The 15697-nt window shown below is 37.5% G+C and overlaps 1 protein-coding gene across 4 annotated transcripts in view; it reads right to left on the minus strand.

Moving 5' to 3' along the window:
- FBLN5 (fibulin 5) overlaps positions 1–15697 on the minus strand; it is a 124480-nt gene that overhangs the window by 33525 nt on the left and 75258 nt on the right. For all 4 annotated transcript variants that reach the window (XM_074289635.1, XM_074289636.1, XM_074289633.1 and 1 more), the window contains exons 6-8: positions 14278–14394; positions 8946–9065; positions 437–559 (exon numbers count right to left, since the gene is read on the minus strand). In XM_074289635.1, coding sequence (XP_074145736.1) covers positions 437–559; positions 8946–9065; positions 14278–14394 — 360 coding nt within the window. The remainder of the gene's footprint in view (positions 1–436; positions 560–8945; positions 9066–14277; positions 14395–15697) is intronic.

Raw genomic sequence — 15697 nt, forward strand, 5'->3', positions numbered from 1 at the left:
TGGCACAGGCATGCCCTAAGGGAAAGAAAGTACCTCCAAATTTATTCTCAGAGAGGTTCTCAATATCTACTGGACCTGACCGCATCTTTCATCATCACAGTCTAAACTAGAGATGAAAAATCACTGGCCCTAGGACAACAAACAGCACAACCATAGACAAATGTAGCACCCAGGGACACATATCACAAGTCATCAAATCACTGATCCCAGTAATCAGTGTGATTCATTCTGTTCCCTCTCCTTTAGGAAGAGAGGCGCAAAAGGAAAAAAAGAAGTGCAAACCCTGAGGCAGTCAGCTCCTGACCCCAGCTACTGCCCTAGTTCTGGTACCTGGGATAATCTCTGGCCCAAAATATCACCTGTACTACCCTCCATCCCCCCTATACCACTCCTATTGCACTCACTGCATTCTTTCTATCACTCTGTTGACACTTACCTTGACAGCTTCTATTATCATCCAGCAAGATGTAGCCAGGAGGACAAGAGCAATAATATGTGCCGGGTTGGTTCACGCACTCGTGTTGGCACAGGAACTCAGAGAAGCTGCATTCATCCATATCTGAGGGCAACAAGTAGAAGGACCAGGGACATAGGTATTGCCTGTTACTGCAGGGTTCAATAAATTTGCTTATGTCTCAGAGAAGTACCAAGTTACCCCATTTCCCACCTCTCTTTATCCCTACCAATTTCAAAACCCTTTAAAATTTTCAATTCTCAAGGAATAAAAAACTAAAAGGAAAAATGAAAGCAACATTGAAAGGGATACAGTTTCTAGGAGAAATATGGCAGTAATCCTGAGGCCCCCAGACCTTAGGAGTGCTATTGTTCTAACAATCTGTTTATCAATGATCCTTAAGTCTCCTGGTTTTAGGAATAATGTAATAGAGCCCTAGAAACTTTGCTGACTGCCAGATAGCAATCTGTTGGTTAGTGATAATAGAGTTTCTGAGTAAATGGTGAGATGCAAACCAGACCATTCCTCTGGGCCTTACCATATCAGTGACATGAAGAACCAGATGTCTCTGTCTTTTCCTATAAATTTGTCTTCTTGCTCCTGATTCTTTGCTGACTCCTTTTGGAACTTAGCCCACTTCAATTGGCATTACAATTACAATCAACTTTGCCCCTTGACTTAGAGATGGATTCAAGCCTGCAAATTCTTTTGAGACTTTGTCATACTGGTCTGTGACCCCAACTTTTGGGGGAGTCTCCTTTAGAATTTCAACAGCATGGCCTCCAACCCCAAGACCAGGACTAAATGAGGGTCATTGGTGTTAATCTATGGAAGGTCCTCATCTTCAAATTAAAGATCACTCAGTCCAATATTCTGATTTACAGATGAGGACACTGAGACTTGACCAAGCAAAGTAACTTACTATTAATAATGAATTAGTTTCACTGACTCTAGACCTAGTGTCCTTTCCATTGTACCACACTGTCTCAATGGAATTCCTGGAAAAGGATCAAAGAAGAAGCTGAGCTTCTTTGGTCAGGATGTTGCCTGTATCATATATGGGATTGGTAGAAACCTGGTAAGTCTCCTACTCCTCTCCCAACTTGCCTCTCCCTCCCCCCTCACCTGGCAGGGATCTCAGCTCAAACCCAGGCTGGAACAGATAGCACAGCAATTGAGAAATGCAACAAAATTCTTAGGTAATTCCTGAACTGAATGGATCTGTTTGGTTGTGGACTCTTTCCATTTTTTCAAATTACCCTGAAACTAAAACATGATAGTTTCTATAATTTTGTTTCCCAAATTCCAGGCCATAATGAAATTGTTAGGGACCAGTTTTGACCAGATTGGTCTACTTAGTCTACTTACTCTTCTCTGACCTTGAAATTTCATTTCCTACCTTCTTCTTGACTTACATACCTCAGGTCTCCCTCACCTCCTCACCTCTGCCTGTTAGGATCCTTCAAGGCTTAACTTACTTAAAATCTATGACTTAATTATCCTCCTACTTAAATTATCTTGGTTTTTGGACTCAGTGTCCTTCCTTAAGAATGTCAGTACCTTGAGGACAGGAGCTATTTTGCCTTTGTATTCCCAAATGACCCTGCCTAGTGCTTTGTTCATAATAGGCACTTAATACATGCTAATTGACTTGAATTGAATTGAATGCTGAATTGGTGCCTGGTATTTGCTGAGTCTGGCTGATAACTCACTTGCCTATTCAGTCTATTTGCCTTTTGCCTTATAACTGGAAAAATACCTTAAAGATTTTCTAGTCCAACCCCATAATTATACAGATAAGGAAGAAAACTGAGAACCTAAAGAGAGAGTTGTTCAATGTTACACATAGTAACAGAACCAAAATCCAAACCCAAATTCTCTCATTGCAAATCCAGTGCTCTTTCCACTATATCATACTGTATGGGATAAACTGAGTGAAGATACTCTCATGGGAATATAACCTTAAACTAAATCTTAATTGTGATTTGAGACTTTATAATAACAAGTAGATCTATAGCTTAAAAAAAAAAAATTGTAGGTGTTCCTCCCCTCCTGTTTCCCACCACCTCTCAATTAGCATTTAATTAGCTTTTAAAGACAATTTATTCTTTTATTTTTGAGATAGATTTCTAAGATTAAAATGTAAATTCAGGCTCCCCCAAACAATGGGAGAAAAGACCAGGCAGGGGGATAGGGGACTTCTGCATGCAGGCTATTTAATCTTGTGTTTTGCAGTTTTGTTTTGTTTTGTTTTTGCTGCTGCAATTGGAATTAAGTGACTTGCCCAAGATCACACAGCTAAGAAGTATTAAGTGTATGAGAGCAGATTTGAACTCAGGTCCTCCTGATTACCTGACTTCAGGACTAGTGCTCTATCCACTGTACCCACTTAGCTGCCCTTGTTTTGCAGTTTTTACTTTGCACTCCTTTACTAATAAACATCTTGTCAATGGGAGATGTTCTTTTTCCCAAGATTGCAATAAACCCCATTTGCTTTTTTTCTTACTCTGAGAGTCTGATTGTTTTTGTACTCCATACTGTCCCACACAATACTGAAGATGTATTAGAGAAATGGCTGGACTCCAGATAAGATCAGTTTTAGAAGGACCACAAAAGTAAGGACTCATTTTACCTATTGGATCTTTTCCATATGTGGAACTGCTCTCCATTCCTGAAGAACTTTTCTCCTCCAGGAGAGGATTGTGTGTATGTCTGCCAATTCTTTCCAATATTTCAACAAACTGATCATTGTATCCACAAATATGCTACCTCAGTGATGCAGTATGGCTTAATAGAGATCTCCATGCCCAAAATTTTTTGGTAGCGATCCTGCTCCCAACTTAACTAATCATATCCTCATTCTGTAAATCTGTAGACAGAGAATCTATTGTCTTTCCAAAGTCTTTATAGCCTTTTTGTCCAATGGAAAAAGAATTGTTTTTAATCAGAAGACCAGGATTTGGATTCTTGTTCTGCAAGATACTATTTCTGTGATCTTAAATAAATCACTTAATTTTGGTGGGCCCTCAGTTTCTTCATCTGTACGAAAGACAAGTTGAACTAGGTTACTTTCCAAAATCTTAATCTATGAACCCAGCAATTATTTTAAAACTCAATGAGTTTTAAAAACAACAACACTGCTGAAAAAGGAAATTTTTGAGTATGTAAAAGAAAAAGGAAAGAGAATCCATCTTTCTTTCTCTTCATTTGCTTTAGAAGTTTTCCTAAGGCATATGAAATATCTGTTCCTGTGGGGCTTTATGAATGGTTCCAGCCAGTCCTAGAATTGGCAGAAAGAGTTTTTTCTGGCCTTTCCTTTTAACTGGGAAGGGGTGGGGATGAGAAGAAGGGAAGCTATTGTAAGGGCGATTTTATAATTTTTCAGTGTCAGCCGTGGTGAGTGAAATGAGAATATTCCCAAATAATGAAACTGTTCATTACAGGCAGAATTTGGCAAGCATAGCCTTCATTTAGGCCTCACTGATTACTCTTCCAAAAAAACATGTTTTTGCTCCTCTCTCTCTCTCTCTCTCTCTCTCTCTCTCTCTCTCTCTCTCTCTCTCTCTCTCTCTCTCTCTCTCTCTCTCCCCCTCCTCTTCCTTTCCCCATGTGACCTGTCCTCAGGTTACTTCCTGTTTCACATACCTTTAGCAGCTAGAATAACCCAGTATAGGTAACTTTGTAAATGAGTTTCCTTTTCTACTTTGTGAAAACAATCGCCATTATAAACCTGATATTTCTCTTTCTACAGGAATGAGAAGTCCTGTTCTCTCTACTTCAATGGTCTTTGAGTGATACTTAGAAAAGAGCCACATTCTAGCAAATTTTATTTTGAGTTTGTGGATCTAAAATAGGAATCTATAGTTAGTATTTATATAATGCTTAAGTTTTACAAATGGAAAGATAAATAAACTTACTTGTGATTTTTAACAACACTGCAAGTTAGGTGTGATTATTATCCCCAACTTACAACCAAGGAACCTGAGGCAGAGATTAAGTGACTTGCCCAGGATCATTCATTCAGTAAGTGTCTGAGGGTAATTTGAACACAGGTCTTCCTAATTTCAAGTCCAGTACTCTAGATAACATGTAACTCCTTTGTCACATCTACGATGTTAAGAAATGCTTACTTCTACTACCCTATTTCTCCCTGAAATGACCATGTGGATCCCAGTTTGTAACTCTTACTTTTTCAAAATAGATCTTCTTGGCTTAGAGGTTAGAGATCACCACCCCAGTCATCTTAATTTTACAAATTGAAGTGGATTTTGAGAGATCTGAATTAGGGAGGTATCATTTTTTAGGATCCTGTAAATAGGGCTGACCCAAACTCAAGAAGAACAGGTGGCCTACACTTGCTTTATATGATCTGCTAGTTGGCCATCATTCTGTTACAAGTGTAATGCCAGAGAAACTGAGGCAAGATAGAGATTAGAGAGTTTTCAATATTTTATTTGAGAAAGAGAGATTGTACTGGGGGCAAAACAGGATCCATGTTATCCTCAGTGGCTGAATTGGACTCATGCCTCAAAGTATTCAGCAGCAAGTGATGGATTCCACAGGTTCTTATAGGGCTCCAGCAATCAGGGGAACAAAGCAGGGTAGGGTTAGAGCTCTGGTAAGTGGGAACTTCCAGGAACAGACCATAATTCAGTTCTGACAGGTTGGGGGTAAGGAAGGATCATAAATTATGATAAGTTGGGAGGTTTAGGAGCCACTCAGTCTGAGAGAGGAGATATTCCCCCCCTCTGTGAGATTAACTATCTGCAGGTTATGGCTCTATGGAATGCTTGTGGTCAGGTCTCCCAGCCCTAATTTATATCAGTCCCAATGGTCAGGAAGGGGAGTTGCAACCAGGGGACTGAGGCAGAACAATTCAAGGAACTGAGGCAGAAAAATTAAAGGACACTATGGCATAACATAGGGACTGAACTTTATATTAGTTATTTCTCTAAATTTTTTGCATGGTATCCTCTGAAGATTGAATTATTATTTTAATTATATTAAATTATATTGAAATATAATTTTTCCCAGGACTACTTAGGACATTAGCTTATTAATGAAGACTAATAACACTGGACCAACTCTGAGGCATGGACAGTGATCTTGGATCAACCACTTACCAGATGTGTGATATGAATAAGTCACTTAGGCTCTTACCTTCAGTCTCTTCATCTGATCAATTTAAACTACTTTACCATTATACCATCATGTTTTGTCTTTCTTACAAATTGTTGGGTGGATCAAATCAGAGAGCAGAAATAAAAATACTACATATGCTGTAGAAGTATCCAGCAAATCTAAGGGGCTAGTCTAATTACATAATTCAGTTATGAATTATATGTGACCACTAGGGGGTACTGTGACCAGTACCTAGAAGCTAGCCCATGCTAGAATTTATATAAAGAATAGGCTGAAGCTGCATAGTCTGGTAGGACTGCCAAAATAAATCAGAAAACTTGAGTTCAAGTTTAAATTCTACTATTTGTTTACCTTGTCATCTCTAGCTATTGCCACACCTCTCTGGGATGTAGCATTTTCTATCTGTAACACGGGGATACCAATACTTACACTGTCTATACCTCATAGGGCTGTTAGAAGGAAAGTGTTTTATAAAATATATATGTTTGTGTGCATATATTTACATATGTGTGTGGTTGTGTCACATATGTGTACTTAAGGTAGACATGTACATTTCTGGTATTTATATGTATAATGCATATATACATGCATATACACACATATAATAAATGTGAGTTGCTGTTAATATTATGCTTTTAATCATGTTTCTACCACCATTTTCTTATTCAGAATGCCCTCTTCTCTTTCCTGACTTTTTCCAATCCAGTAAACACCAATTAAATACTTTTATGTCCAAGACACTGTGCTAGATGCTAGGCTAAGTTCAAGTCAGCCTTCAGTATAAAGTCATTTCTGACAGATCTATAACCACAGTGATCTCTCTTCTTTTGAGTCCTGAAGCCCATTTTACAGAAAAGGAAAATGAGGTTATATGACTTGCCCAACACAGGCAAGAAATAGAAGTGTCAGGATTTGAGCCTAGACTTTTTGACTCCAAATCCAGAAGACATTCTGTTTTCTGTTGCATTTTCTGTATACTTGTCTAATCTCTTAAGTATTTAGGATCTAGCTATAAGCAAAAAAAAAAGAAAAAGAAAAAAAGAAAAAAAAATATCTGCCTTTAATAATAAGGGATACAACATGTAAACCACTAAATAGATAGAAGATACATAGAGGGTAGAAGAAAAAAAAAAAAGCAATTTCAAAAGGGAAGGCAACTAAGACTGATGGGAAAAGCTCTGTACATTTACCATAGGTTTATATACATCCCAGACTTGTACCTACTGGGTACTTAATACCTGAAGTAGTATGGATAGTGTTAAACCTTTGCACTACAAAAATAACTTGCTAAGGAAATAATGTAAGAAAGATTAAAGAAAGCTTTTTAAAAATATTTAAAAGAATCAATTATCTTCCAACTTTAGAATTTACTGAAGAACTTGTATGCTAATAACAAACTAGCATTCTATAGTCCTCAAGGCAGATAGATTTACTATGGTTCATTTAAAAATAATAAAATCTATTTCTTTAAAAATGTTCTCTAATTTAAACATTTCATCAATTCCAACTGACTTTTTCCTCAATTGGTTCAAATGATTGAGGACTTATTCTATTTAAGACAAGGGAATTCCAGTGCAAGAAAAGAATCTGGACAAATCTCTTAAAGTTTTATCTAATAGTTTTGCAAATACTCATTCTCTAGGACAAAACAATAAGGCATGCAAGGCAAGCAGAAAAGAATGTGTTTTATTTAATTCTTTCTTTCTCTGAAGAAAGAGGATTATGGGGCAGGGAGGAAAAATACAAGCCAATTTTTTTTTTTTCAACTTTCTGCTATTCAGCAGAAGACTATCCATGCCTCTTGCTTTCTCTGATTTGCTCAGTGCCATTACCTTCCTTAGGATAATTGAGCACCTACTGAGTCACTGTTTTTTCTTCTCATTATCAGTATAGACAAGGAAATAAGAAGGAAGTAAATAGATCAGTTTTATATCTTGTTAGCAATTCTGATAAAAAAAGGTTTAATGGGAAATTTGTCTGAAACCAATAAGGAAAATGGCATTTGGGATTCTCTGTGGATTTTGGTAATTCATGAACATTTGTCCCATGACCCTTTACCAGATGTCCTTTAAGGATGAATAATTGTTAAATGATTTATAACTTAAAAGGTTGAATTGAAAAGACATCTTAGACTCTCAGGAACATTGTCAAGAGAGGAATGGAATAAAGTGAAGATGATCACTTAGTCACTAAAATGAATTAATTATATTGGATCTTTATTGTATTAAACCAATAATAACTCTTTCATGGCACCTTACAAGAGGAATTGGAGAGGGGATAGGTATTTGAAAGGAAGGAATCAAACTTGCTATAATATGCATCCAGATGGTAGAACTAAGATACAAGGAGATGGGTTTCAGCTCAATTCAATATAATGAAATATTTTCTAAAAATATAGTGGCCTAAACATAGAAAGGGCTATAGGTAGTGAGTCCCCTATTAGACAAGTAGATGACATAGTGGATGGAGCATTGAGCATATCATGAGTTAATTTCCTCAACTGTAAAATGAATATAATGGCACTTACCTTACATGGTTGATGTGAAGATCAAATAAAGTTTGTAAAGTGCTTAGCACAGTATCTGGCACATAAGTAGACTTGTTGTCTTAATTGTTGTCACAGTCAGGACCACTTAATAGGATGTTTGGTCATTCATTCAATACAAATTTATTAAGCATCCACCAGAGCACTATTCACTAGACTAGGTAAAATATGTAATTATAGTCTGAAATAACCAGTGATTTAGAAAAATGGGAAATTAAGTGATATGTATTGAGCTATTCTCTGACCTCCAAAAATACTCTGTGCTCTCATGCCTCCATAACTTTGTCTTGAAGGACACCGCTCTTCCTTGTTCTTGAAATGCTCCCCTTCCTCCAATCTTATCTCAGTAATGCACACCCCTTTTTAATAGCTGAAATGAAATGCTCAGTGTCTTCTAAGAAACCTTCCATCAGCCCCAGGGCCTTCTGGGAATCTTACATAGTACTTGGTTTTGTATGTCTCTAGTGCACTGATCAAGTATTACTGTATTGTCCCTTCCCCAATGTGAAATAGGTATTTAATAACGTTTTGTTGGATGAATGAATGAATGAATGCGCAGGGTAATAATTACCAAGTGCCATATGCCAAAGGCCAGCCCTGCCTGTGAATATTTTGTTAGTGTTTTTTCTCATCCTCACGCCTCATTCTCACCCTTCCCTTTTTTGACTTCACATCTGTTTCCTAAGGATTTATGGCCTTATTGAGATATGCTAATAAACAAAAGTTATGCCAGAAGGTAGGAGGAAATATCCTCTCTCCAGTTGGCAGAGATTGAATGGGGGTCACCCTTCTGAAGGTCATTACCACTGCAGTGGACACCGTCATCTTCAAGTTCATAGCCAGGGTCACAGCGGCAGATGAAAGAGCCAAATGTATTGACGCAGCTCTGTACGCAGGGGTTCTCTGTCATACATTCATTCACATCTGAGGAGAGAAACAAACCCCATTATTTCCTTTTCACAGCATACTTTCTATGTCAACTTATATAAATGAAATTGGAAATAGCTGGGTTATTCATAACCAATAGTGGCAAGCCTTTATTAAGTGCTAAGCACAGGCATTGGGCTAAGCACTGGGGATACAATTAATAAAAAAAAAAAAAAAAAAAAAAGTCCCTGCTCTCAAGGAGTTTACAGTTTAAAGGGGAAGACTGTACATACATAGGAGGCAAAAAAGCAAACCTGAAATGGCAAAAGGGGACACCACAGGGTACTCAATGCAAGGATGTCTTTTCTCTAAAGAAAGCAGATAGGGCAGCAGATGCAAAGTCAAATGAGCTGAGTCTGTTTCTGTCCTCTACAAAAGAAGGTTCTGGGAGGAGGTTGGTACTCCATCACCCAGCTCCTCTGCCCTCCAATTAGAAGAAAGAGGAGGCTGAGGGAGATGGTATAAAGCAAGGCTTCAGTTAGCTCCATGGTTGTTTTTGTTTAGTCATTTGCAGACATGTCTAGCTCTTTGTTACTCTTTGGCAGAGATGATAGAATGATTTTCTGTTTCCTTCTCCATCTCATTTTACTGATGAGGAAACTGAGACAAACAGCATTAAATGGTTTGTGTCATACAGCTAGCTAGTGTGAGAAGTCAAATTTGAATTCAGGTCAGACCTGGCATTGACCCACTGCAAGTTTTGAAGTGATGAGCTTTTCCTGGGAAGGGTATCTTGATCCATGGACTTGAAATCAAGCAGGATAGCAAATGAGAAACAAAGTATCATATCTGGCAACTAAGTAGTGCAGTGGATAGAGTTCGGTACCTGGAGTTAAGAAGGCTGAATAAAAATTCTGTCTCAGAGATTTATTAGTTCCATGACCTTGGATAAATCACTTCATCTCCATTCTGCCTCAGTTTCCTCATCTGTAAAATGAGGGTAACAGCACCTATTTCCCAGGATAAGTCACTTCATCTCCTGCCTCAGTTTTCTCATTTTCAATATGGGGATAATGATAGGGTTGCTGTAAATTTATATGTCAAACATTTTGCAAAACCTTGAAGTGCTATATAAATATCAGCTATTATTATTATATCTCATACAAAATCATTTATTATTTTTATACCTCAGTATCCTTATCTATACTATGAGGAGACTGGACTGATATGACCTCTAAGATTCCTCCTAGTTTTAAATCTATAATCCTTTGATGCTATAATACCTTTCCAAGCCATCAAACAAAGGTTCATTTTCTTTGGTCCCAGGTGGGATTAGACAAGCTCACCCCACAAGTCAGGAAAATTTCCATGATGCAAGTTTACTAGGTGGAGATTGAAGCTGACTAGGAGATTTGGAGACTAGAGGATGTTCTAATGGAGTCACTTAGGGACAGAGGAAGAGGAGTCCTTGGGCTAGGATGGCAGTGGAGAAAGCCTCTCCAGCTGTTCCTGTGCTAGAAAAATGAGATAGACAAACAGCCCTCAGGAAAATGCTCCCAAGACCCTTTGTGTACTCGAAAGGTATCTTAATCCTGACTCTTGTCACATGACTTGGCAGGTAATAAAACCTGTCTTGGATCTCCCACTGACAGGCTATTGTGAAGACCCAGTGTTAACAGATAAGAAAGTACTCTGAAAAGCATAAATTGTTCTATGACACAGTCTTATTTTTACAAATCTTGGCAGTGCATCCAAGATTCAGCTGCTATCTGCAGGCACTGCTGATTTTTTAAAAAATGTTTCCATAGCACAAGTCTATGAATTCACATGTGTAAACCTACCCCAAATACACATATTACCTTTTCCTTAAGAATATACGTATGACCTTCTAAGCTGGTATGTTCGTTCCTCAGAATCTTGGAGGACATATGCACATTTTGGCTTTGAATCTGTATATTACATGGCTATTCAGGTTGGCAAAGAGATGGATTATAGCTAAACTGGCCTGATCTGGTATCACACATCCTGAGCTGACAAGTAGAATCCAGTCCCCTGGGAAACAAGCTCTGTTGGCTATGAGACATTCCCAAGTATTACACTGGTTGTTGTTATTTCAGTCATGCTGAATTTTGTGACCCCATTTAGAATTGTCTTGGCAGAGACACTGGAATGATTTGCCATTTTTTTCTCCAACTCATTTTACAGATGAGGAAACTAAGGCAAAGAGGGTTAAATGACTTGCCCCTGGATTAGACAGTTAGTAAATGTCTGAAGTCAGATTTGAATTCAAGAAAATGAGTCTTCTCGACTCCAGGCCTGGCACTGTGCCACTTAGCTACCCTTTTGTACTGATAGCAGTTTTCTTATTTGCCATCACCATCATCACCACCCAAAGGAGCCAGGAACTCTGCCCCCTTGCACTGGGATGGGTGCACAGGTATAGTGGGCCAGAACTTTGGAGAAGTACACTTGAACAAGGATACTTACAACAAGGTGTAACTCAGTGGGATTGATGAGATGATGGTTCTTTAGTATACATATACTTAATACTTAATATGGTGATGTAATGATTCTCTAGTTCACACAAAATCAGTATGCTGTAATGATGTAATTACAATAAGGTATATAAGAGCTAAGAAGGACTGGAAATGAGACATTCCATTTTTGAACATCCTCCTAGTGGCTCTCCTGCCTCCTGCACTCCTCTACTAAGATCAAGGCTGGTCCAGAGAGTCTCCAGAAAGTTAGCCCGAAAATTACACACAGGGATGCTTAAATTTCTGCCTTTTCCTCTTTGGTTCTTTCAAAGGAAAAGTTCAGCCTGCAGCTCTTACGTCAAGAGAACTGAATTCTAGTCCTGATTTCACCATTTACTAATTATTAGGCAAATCACTTTGCATCTTTAGGTTTCAGTTTCTTCATCTATAAAATTAGGATGCTGGACCAGATGAAGGAATCTTAACTTGGAGTCTGTGAGCTTTTTAAAATGTGTTAATAACTATTTTCAAATTTCTTTTGTGGTCATATATGTTTTTATCTCATGCATTTAAAAACATTGTTCTGAGAAGGAATCTTGTACAATTTCACCAGACTACCAAAGAGGTCAGTGACAAAAATAGTTGAGAACCCCTGGAATTAGATGATCTGAAAGGCCCTTGCCAGCTGTAACAGTCTAGGGCCTATACTGGCAATATGAATATAATAGAAATTTCCCAGAATCATTTGCAAGCACTTCCTTGGAGGGGTGACTAACAGGGAACATGGGATCAAACTCTTTCTGATACCTTCCTGTTTACCCAGCAATGTAGATATGATCCAACTGATTGAGTCATAATATCCTTCATCTAACATAGCCCAGCCAGGTCCACAGCTCGCAGGCCAGGCCATTAATGGTGTAATGAGGAAACTGTCCCTGTGAAATCTGGTGACAGCCTCTAGACAAAGACCTCATTCTGTGTCTGCCACACTGGCTGACTGGGAGGGTGCCAAACCCCAGGACCCCCCACAGGACTTGCCCTAATTCCTAAGGTCTGAAGGCCACATTCACTTCCTGAGAAAAAGAAAAGATCAGATGGGAACTGTGCTGGCCAGTGGTAGTATTTGCTTTTCTGACTTATCAGCATTTGAATTGATTATGTGAAAACCAGGCTGTACTTTTGTTTCATTATGCTTTTGTTGAGACTTGGGTGGAAAGGGAAATTATATAGTAACCTCTGTTCTGAGTTTTTTTGCTCTGTAGTCCCAGGTTTGGTGGGAAGGTTATAGACAAAGACATAAAAACAGTCCAAATGGTCTCTGTCTGAAAGGAAAACAATCTACCCTTCCCACTATAGAGACCATCAAGGTCTCATTCTGCCCTTAGAGTGTAATAATTCACATTTCTATAGTATGAATTTACCTTTGCACTTTCCTCACAAAATCCTATGAAATGGATAGTGCAAATGTTATGGTCATGGAGTGGTCAGTTCCAGGCTTAAGTCAATCAAAAAAGTTTCAAGTCATCCTCATCTGTACAAGAGATCTCAGATCCAAAGCATGAGAGTGTGGGTATTGATAAGTTCATTAAACCCAATATTAGTTCTGTTCCTTAAGAGATACTAAGATCTCTTGAGAATTTAAGGAAACCTATGGGATCAACTGTCTGTTCCCCTCCTTAGCAATTAAGACCTGTAAACCTGAGCCAATGCACTGAGGCATATTTGTTTAGTGGGTACATGTGGAGAGAATAGAATGCCTAATGTACACTCGAACCCTATATAGAATCATTTTAAATTTTGCTAGTCAGTGTGGCAAATAGTATTAGAGTGGGCCTTGAAATTAAGATTTCACATTGCCCTTCTAATACATACTGCTCTATTACCCTAGCTAGCTAGTGACTTAAATGTCAGTGTTCTAGGTAACTCTCTGGGACTACAAGTTATACAGCTGTAGAAGAAAGAGGTTTCTCACCCTAGGGCATCCTAGATTAATGTAATCACAAGTACAATCTCTATCTCTTTGAAGAAAAAGAAATGAACTATAGATAAGGGAGCTCTTTCTGAAAAATTTGGTCTGGACTCTTGAATTTGATTGTTGGCACAGCTTCCAATGAACAAAAAGTGTAAATAAAGCAATTCTCAAATATGAAACATCAAATACGCTATGTCCAAGAAACCTAGTCTTTCTATGAACAGCTGGCTAAAGTTCTTACCCCAGCAGCCCTCAGAAGGGTTTATATATTTGCCTTAGTCACATAGCCTAACATCAATACTTGAGTTTCTAAAAGTATATTCAGGATGAACAATGAGGAATAGAAATATTATTTTACTATTTCCAACATTTCTAAAAAATTCAGACTGTGAATGTAAATTTAAAATCAAAATATAATTTAGGTTTTCAGTTTTTTAAGGTTATTATCCAAAAAGAAATACTTTATTCTGATGGAAGTGGATATCTTCAACATAAAGAAGATCCAACTCACTTCCAGTTGATCAATGATGGACAGAAATAACTACACCCAGAGAAGGAACACTGGGAAGTGAATGTAAACTGTTAGCACTACTGTCTATCTACCCAGGTTACTTATACCTTCGGAATCTAATACTTAATGTGTAACAAGAAAATGGTATTTACACACATATATTGTATCTAGGTTATATTGTAACACATGTAAAATGTATGGGATTACCTGCCATCGGGGGGAGGAAGTGGAGGGGGGGGGATAAAAAATAAGTAAATAAAATAAATTTTTAAAAATTAAAAAATTAAAAAAAATTAAAAAAAGAAATACCTTGGCAAGATCTTCCATCCTCATTGAGGGTAAAACCTGGGTTGCATGTACAGGAATAAGAACCAGGGACATTAGCACATAGCTGCTGACAGTAGCCATAACGACACTCATCTATATCTGAAAATATAAAGGAAAAAAAAAAACAGGTCAGGTTACTTTTATTTATTCATCTCCATCTTCATCCTCATTATCTGTATTCTCTTCATCCCATCAAGATCACCATAACTAACATTGCTGTCTCAATCATGAATATCACCTTCACCACCACTGCCATCATGGTACACTGGGAAGAGTCTAAAACCAAAAGTTTTAGTCCAAGAGTCAAGGATTTGATTTTGAGTTCCAGCTTTGCCATCAGTATACTCCACATGTGAGCTTGGACAAATAATCTATTTGTGTGGGGTTGGGTTCTTTTTGTTTTTGTTTTTTAATGAGGAGGTTGGATCAAATGATTTTTTAGTTCTAATGTTCTAGTCCTATCATTATCCTAATGTTTGTAACACTACTTTGGCTGCAATAGAAAGTCCCTGTCCTAAATAAATGAATTTCATGAACAAGACTGGGAAAGATCACACAAAAATAACTAGAAACACATATGAGATATTAAGGAATCCCCTAAATAACAATAACAATACACTAAAAGTATACAATAAGACTACAAGTACCATTACAAATAAACCCCCAATAATAATGCAATGACCTAATATATCATTCCATCTTATGACACTTATTACCTTGTTTCTATAGAACTAACTGTTCCCAGTAAAATTATTTTACCTAATATGTTTTTGAGTGAAAAATGTCAGATGACCAAGTATCAATCTCCAGTGAATAAATGGTCAACGTATAGAAACAGTTTTCAAAAGAAAAAATTCCAATAATTAACAACAATATTAAATATTGATCCAAAAGCATTAATAATAAGAAAAATCCAAATAACTCATTTTATTTTACATTCATTAATTTGGCAACAATAAGAACAAAAGACTAAGGTTATCTGTGTCTGAGGGGTTGGGCAGATCAAATATATAATTCATGGAGCTGTCAATTGGTTTAACAATTCTAGAAAACAATTTGAAAGTATGTTTTTCGTTAACTAAAATGTCAATACTCTTTTAAAGCTCAACAATCCTTGTAGGCATATGTTCCATTGAAGCCAAAGGCAGGAAGAAAGAGCTCATATATACAGGAATGTGCTGGTTAATGTTTAATAACTGGCTCTCTTGGGAAGAATTGTAAACATGACAGAATTTTAAGTTTAATTGGTGTTATTAAGATTTTCTCCAAAACTTTAAGTCCAGACAGTCAACAAAACAATAAATCAAACATGGTTTGCTGATTTCTGAGATAAACAAATGCTAGTCCTGAAAATTTAACAATCACTTTCATGAGGGGCCATATGAGTTTAGTCCAGCATGTC

This window comes from Sminthopsis crassicaudata, chromosome 2 (genome assembly GCF_048593235.1).
Source record: "Sminthopsis crassicaudata isolate SCR6 chromosome 2, ASM4859323v1, whole genome shotgun sequence".
Classification (NCBI taxonomy): Eukaryota; Metazoa; Chordata; class Mammalia; order Dasyuromorphia; family Dasyuridae; genus Sminthopsis; species Sminthopsis crassicaudata.